Here is a 6,735-nt window from a genome sequence, read left to right as displayed (position 1 = left end):
CTTCCACTGCCAATGCTTGCCTAAAGCAAATAAAATGACAGGCATGTGTGTGAGACCAGTTCATGATATTGGGGGGTCAGATGGCTGAGCGGTTAGGGAATCGGGCTATCAATCAGAAGGTTGCTGGTTTGATTCCCAGTCGTGCATAATGACGTTGTCTCTTTGGGCACTTCACCCTACTTGCCTCGGGGGGAATGTCCCTGTACGTACTGTAAGTCGCTCTGGATAAGAGCGTCTGCTAAATTACTAAATGTAAGTGTGATATTGTGGTTAAAGACTGCTGAAGCAGCGTGTGTGAGTGTGTGTTTGAGTTTGTGTGCGTGTCATACAGAGAAGTCACTCTCGTTGTCGGTCTCCAGGTCGTTGTTCTCAGCCTGGATCTCTCGGGTCAGCTGCTCCTCCTCTGCGATGGCGCTAGCGATGGCCTCCTCGTTAGCTTTCTCCAGGCGGTCCGCTAGCTCCTCCTTCTTAGCCAAGACCTCTGCCATGGACTGGGGCTGGGCACAAACACACACACACACACACACTCACATACAGAATGGCCAACGGTGCTGCATGTGCAACAACAAAGTGCTCTCTCAAATATCTTTATTTGGGCCTGGACACTTTAAAGCTGTATTATTGTTAAAACATGATAACCACAGAAGCCAACCAAAAAGCACCAAACTTTCAACCACCACAAAATTACAAGGAAGGAAGCATTCACGACTCATGCATGAAATGTTCACCGTGAGCATGAAGAGATGGTGGAAGGAGGCACCCATGGACCATTTGATTTCACATTTCCAAGTCACTATGCCCCTTGTATTTTAGCATATGATATATAGTTCACATGAAAGCTTACATTGTTATTATGTGTAGATTAATGTATATTCACGCTAGAGCTCTCCAGACTGGCCACTCCTCCAAAGAAGGGGACTTAAGGATATATTTCTCTCAACACCAAGCCTTTCGGCCTTTAAACCAAGGATTCCAGTGGAGTCTAAACAGTTTCTGAACCACACAGCCTGCCGTCTGAACCAGTCTAGAAACACACCAGGCCTACAGGGGATTTGGGCTCAGATAAACTTCCCTGTGGAGGATTTAAACCAGATCTTGTCTCTACAGAAGGCTGGCCTTTACAAAAGGTGCTAAAGCAGGGAAGTAGTGTCACCCTGGCTAACTTTAGAAATATGACTTACCTACTGATGTTAATACACTTGACACAGAAGGCCTGACCAGTAGACACAGCTGCTGCCACCAACACTGGACAGATGATATTCCCATAGACTCTGGCCTGAGTACTAACTGTAACTCCCTGCCACTAGTTGCCAACAACATTTTTTAAAAAGCATCTATAGGCCACCTAAGGAGGGACTGCTCCGGCATCCACCAGAATTACAACAGCGATCCACTCAGCGCCACTCACCAACACCCTCGCATTGAGACTGTTCTGGGGCCGTTCTGGAGGGAGCTGTGCTGTCGCGTCAATGCGTCAGGCCAGGAGGTTTCTCAGTGACTTTGTTTAGGCGTTGAAGGACCCCAGGGGGGTCCTGACCCCACTCCCCCAGCACCCCCCTCCCCCTCCTCACTCCCCCCCCTCCCTCTGATCCTCCATCTCTCAGCACTCACAGTGGAAAGCTCTGTGGGGTCCAGCACAATCTCTGGTTTCACCGCTGCCATGGGAGTTCCAGCCTGTCTTGGAGCAGACGGAGCCATGCCCTGTGACGCCCCCCCCTCTGCCCTCTGCCCCCCCTGGGCCTCCACGCCGCCAACACCCTCGCCCTGGGCAGGGTCTGGGGACTGGGGAGGGGCCAGGGCTGGGGCTGGGGCAGGAAGGGTTATGGTTGGGGCTGGTGTGAGTTCTGGGGTTTTGGAGGAAGTTGGGGCTGACACCGGGAGAGGCACGTCGTCACAGGGTGCGTCGACACACTGTCCCGAGTCTTGAACATTGTCTGCTGGGGGCTGCACCGACACAATCACACATACACACACACACACCATTAAAGACGTGCACATTTCAAGCATTTCATGACAGCAGAAACCAAAGCAAAAAAATCAATACACACACACTCAAAAACACATAACATGCAGGGTTGCTGGCACTAACATGCCCTTCAGATGTAATCCTGATTCAAAGATAAAAAGATGACAACACTGAAATACATATTTGCATTTCTAATATCTGGAAATGCCTAGAAAACACCCTCACCAAATGTGTTCTGGGACATTGAGAGAGTATTCATTTCACGGATGAAAATGGGATTTCTGTCCCTGAACTGTCAGTGTACAATCAATCGCCTTTAAAACTGATATCTCCCCCGTCTGGACAGGCTGTCTATGAATACCGTGGAGCCCAAAACAAAAACAATGTGGCTGATAAACCAGTGTAGAGTTTCCCTGCTCCATGTCTCCTGTCTTCCTGCATTATTGATATGTGAGGACTGCTCCGGGGTGGGAGGAAGATGTGTCATCATGCAGCAATACCTCAATCTTGTGACCCTCTTCCAGGTCTCCAGTCTCCTCCAGGGGAGCCTGCTCCTCTGGGATTGGCTGAGGGTTGGACAGTAGCTGGCTCTTGTCATTGTCCGGAGGGCAGAGGGGCTGGAGAGCTTGCTGCTGCTGCTGTTTTTGTTGCTGCTGCTGCGGCTGGTTCACGATGTTGCTGTCGTCTCTGGGGCAGACGTTGGCCAGCACGGGGCTGACCTTGGCTACGATGGCAGCAGAGCGAGGCCTGGCAGGACGACCGCGCTGGACGGTCTCCCAACCTTCTGCGTCTTTCTTACCTGCTAACAGTGACACGTGCTAAAAAAAACGGGACCATTTTCCATTTAAACGAAAGCCCACACGGAACGCTTGAGGTTTGGAACCCCCTCTGTGTATGCGTGGGGCTGCTGTTACCTGGTTTCTCTGCAGGAAAAGAGTTGGTTGGACAGGGGACAGGAAGCGACTGGGAGGATTTGACCCGGTCAGCCCAGCTAGGGCCGCTGTGGGTGAGCCGAGCCACAGCCAGCGTAGGAGGAGGACCGCTAGAGAAACACACCTCACACTCAGAACATAGGAACACAGCAACACATTCACTCAAATACAAGCATTACATCTAACTGTTGCTGTACAGGTGAGTGGTATCTTGAAGGGCCCGTCCTAGCTGGTGTCTGAGCCCAGCCGTGCTCCTCTATCTCTGGGCATCAGGGTCGTCTCGGGCAACAGACCTCAGTCATGATCAATACCCATTTCCTGCTGCATCCGATTACAGGGCAGCGCACGTATCGAACAGATGATTCAGCAGTCTTTAACCACACTTTTATCTACACCTCCCCATGCTTCTGTGGCGTGGGAGTGAAAGACTCGACAAAACGCATTAAACAAAGCGCCCTTCTATCAGCAATCAATGGCCCCATCAACAGATCATGAGGACGTTATACGGACCAAGACAGGGCTGGACTGGGTACTGCATGGAACATTGATTTCTTAATAAGGGGATGCGGTTTCCCTTCAGCACATGAAGACGTTGTGTGTCAGGATATGGCTGAGGGCGGAGGACAAGACCTACCCAAAGTTGAGGGAGCGCCTTGCATTCGGAGAAGGGACCATCCTGTCTGAGGAGGGACTGGGCATCACATGACGTCCAGGGGACATCTTCCGCACTTCCCAAGCCAATGACGTGGGTCTGCGTGGACAAAGGAAGACAACTAGAATTCCACAATCTATCCAACACTATGAATACCAGTTTCAATCAATCAATATTTATTCATAGAGCATGTTTAAAAACAACCATCGTTGACCAAAGTGCTATACTGTACAGGAGGTAATATTATTATTGCAGACAAATAAAGGAGTACAGTAATAAAAAGATAAAACAGTTCACCACATGCTTCAGGAATGTTGATGCTAAAAAGACAAATATGTTTTTAGAGCAGACTTGAAGGTTGAGATAGAAGGTGTTAATCTGATGTGCAAGGGTATTAAGCTATTCCACAGTTTTGTCCACGCGACCACAATGCGTGATCACCACCAGAGTAGACCAAAATATGAAGATCTCAGAGCTCTTGATGGTATATACAGCTGGAGCAAGTCTGACAGCTTTTTAAGGGTCAAAATATGTTGTGTTTTGTAGACACAGCAAAGGTTTCCCATGCTAATGACAAGGGTGGCTGGGTCAGGGTTAGGCTTGTACAACATGCCATCATCACCTGTATACAAGCCTCCAGTATGAATACAGCAGGTATGTCCAAAATGTTTCAGGTCGTGTAGAGCAAATAAGTCCAACTTAAATTGGAAAGTGAGGTAAAAGCTTGTTTCTTTTTGTTTTTGTTTTATTCCTTAGTCGATTTACGAGTGTTGTGGTCATTCTGTTAAAGAGAAGCCAATAAACTGGATCCCCTTGAATTACAGCCAAGGCTATTGATCCAGTCTTTGTTTGGGACTCTCAGCCAAGGACCAGACATGGCACTTAGAGAGCTGCCTCAGGGAGCGCTTGGAAAGCTGGAAAAAGAGAGAGAGAAAAAACAGACAGAGAGCCAGAGAGACACAGAGAGAGAGAGAGAGAGAGAGAGAGAGAGAGAGAGAGAGAGAGAGAGAGAGAGAGAGAGAGAGAGAGAGACAGAGAGAGAGAGAGAGAGAGAGAGAGAGAAAATATCACCTGTTTTGCGCATCGGTTTTCTCCAACTTCTCCTGCAGCTGGATCCAGTCGATGAGAGCTTTAAAGTCTCGCACGTAGTTGTCCAACATCATTAACACCTCCTGGAACACATGCAATCACAAGGGAACACCATTAAATTTTGTGTGTGTTTATTAACCAAAGTGAGTTGCATACTGCAGTGTGGGGGCGATTTGCATTGCGCAGGAACGCAAAATGGAACTTGACATTGTGGGTTCAAATCCTTCTCAACCCAAGGAAATAGGGTGCAGGAGACACAACAGAGGAATAACAGCATCATAGCAAGTATTTGTGTGGCAGTATAAAAGTGCAATTTTAGTGCCTTTCATTTAATTGTTTCTTAAAGAATGTTTGCTTAACTTTTTATTAATTAATTTATTGTACCCAAGACTTTTGCACAGTACTGTATATCACACACATTTCCACTATATAACTATTTACCACACACAGTAGACTCCTCATAAGGGTAGAATTTGCTTCAGATGACAAGATTACATAGATAGAAATCATAATACAATACCAAACTAGAGATAACTATATTTGTTTAGCGGCAACAGTTTAGCCTATATTTGTGCCTGTATCTCACTGATAAGGTCATATTGGAGGTGGGTTGTGTGAGAGCCTTCTCCCCCATTCCCTCAGCCCAGGGCTGTAGGGACACAGACAGGCGTGACGGATGGGGAGCGTGGAGGGAGTGGTAATTGAAAGTAAAGCTTCACAGTGCTTTTAGTTAATAGATGAGTCAGGCCAGTGAAAGATGTGTCCGGCAGCGGGCCTGCTGATTACAGCTAGTTAACAGGCCAGGCCCCAGCCCTGGTCTTCCACTGACTCCTGCTCATCTGATAATGGAGGCTGCACAGCTGGGGGAGGGGGTGTGACAGACAGGGAGTGAAGACATTAAAAATGTTTCCCTTTCTGCCATTTCTGATGTGTCTAACCCAAATGAGAAAAGGAACTGTTCTGTTCCAATGAGCTGTATGCGAGATGTGGTTGTGGTTTCCTCCTGAGAAGAGGGAAGATGCAGAGAAATGCTCTGCGAGATGAAGTGGCATTAATCACAGCTGGGACAGAACAAATGGTTGATGAGAACTGATTAGCCCTGAGGGTGGGGGTGTGGGTGGGGGGGAGGGGGTTAAAGAGATGTGGGAGTTATAAATGTACAAGTATAAATCTGCTGCTTCTGTCCAGCTCTACTCAACAAGGTCTTTCAGCACAGGAAGCGACCCCCTGGACAAGACTGCACGCCTCAAACCAACACCTCCAACCATGTCAGGCTCAGCAGTCTAAGCTTTGTCTTGTTAATATTAAACAGATCAGCAGATACCAAAATCGAATCAAATTCTTATTTGGGGGCTCTGAACTCCAAGTTGAGTTCTGCTACAGTCAAAGCTACTCGTCATGTCTGTGGGTGGTGTGGAACTCCCGGGACAAGGGCTGTTTGTGTCTGAGTGAGAACACACAGAGCAGCTTTACACCGCTCCAGGGGATTGCGGCCTGCCGGGCTGGTATCGGAGCACTCTCCTTCCCCTTCGGCTAATTCCATCATTTATCAGACAGTCCATTAAGCCTAGCAAGGCTGGTTGGGGGAGAGGAGGAGGAGGGGGGGTTGGGGGGTACCCCAAGCCCAGGACTCCATACGTTATAGGGATGAAAGCAACAACAACAACACAAGAGAGCTGTCGCTTGTAGCCCCAACTGTTGCTAAAGCGCTACACTCAGACACTCAGCACTCATTCCTTGTATTTGGATGTAGGTAGATCTGGCACTAACTTTTCACATAATAGGCAAAAATGTATATGTTATTAGTAATCCATGTTGGCTGTTATTGGGTTCCACCTCAGTGAAGGCAACCACCACCCAGTCTAGATTGGGTGCCTCATGGCCAGCGCAAACCCCACAATCCTAACACAGACATCCATAATGTTTACACCATTGTGTCATCAATATCCACTCCCCAAACAAAGCCTCAGCGAGGGCCCTGTGATCATTCTCTCATCGGCACACCTTCAGACAGCCCCTCTGACACAAAGCATAAAACCAAAGGAATAACAACCAGAGCAGCGTAGCGGGTAAAAAACTCTTCTCAACCCAACATC

General features: G+C 48.2%; 1 protein-coding gene across 4 annotated transcripts in view; it reads right to left on the bottom strand.

Annotated features, from left to right (window-relative positions):
- Positions 1 to 6,735, bottom strand: part of scaper (S-phase cyclin A-associated protein in the ER) — a 54,575-nt gene that overhangs the window by 41,967 nt on the left and 5,873 nt on the right. For 2 of the 4 annotated variants that reach the window (XM_047034128.1, XM_047034130.1), the window contains exons 5-11: positions 4,622 to 4,722; positions 3,533 to 3,649; positions 2,881 to 3,008; positions 2,467 to 2,768; positions 1,612 to 1,944; positions 330 to 497; positions 1 to 20 (exon numbers count right to left, since the gene is read on the bottom strand). The exon at positions 1 to 20 is cut by the window's left edge and continues 47 nt beyond it. In XM_047034128.1, the coding sequence (XP_046890084.1) occupies positions 1 to 20; positions 330 to 497; positions 1,612 to 1,944; positions 2,467 to 2,768; positions 2,881 to 3,008; positions 3,533 to 3,649; positions 4,622 to 4,722 (1,169 nt within the window). The remainder of the gene's footprint in view (positions 21 to 329; positions 498 to 1,611; positions 1,945 to 2,466; positions 2,769 to 2,880; positions 3,009 to 3,532; positions 3,650 to 4,621; positions 4,723 to 6,735) is intronic. The other 2 variants (XM_047034129.1, XM_047034131.1) reach the window with 2 other exon arrangements.

This window comes from Hypomesus transpacificus, chromosome 14 (genome assembly GCF_021917145.1).
Source record: "Hypomesus transpacificus isolate Combined female chromosome 14, fHypTra1, whole genome shotgun sequence".
Taxonomy (NCBI): Eukaryota; Metazoa; Chordata; class Actinopteri; order Osmeriformes; family Osmeridae; genus Hypomesus; species Hypomesus transpacificus.
The sequence above is the reverse complement of the archived record's forward strand: the minus strand, read 5'-3'. Positions and strand labels throughout refer to the sequence as shown.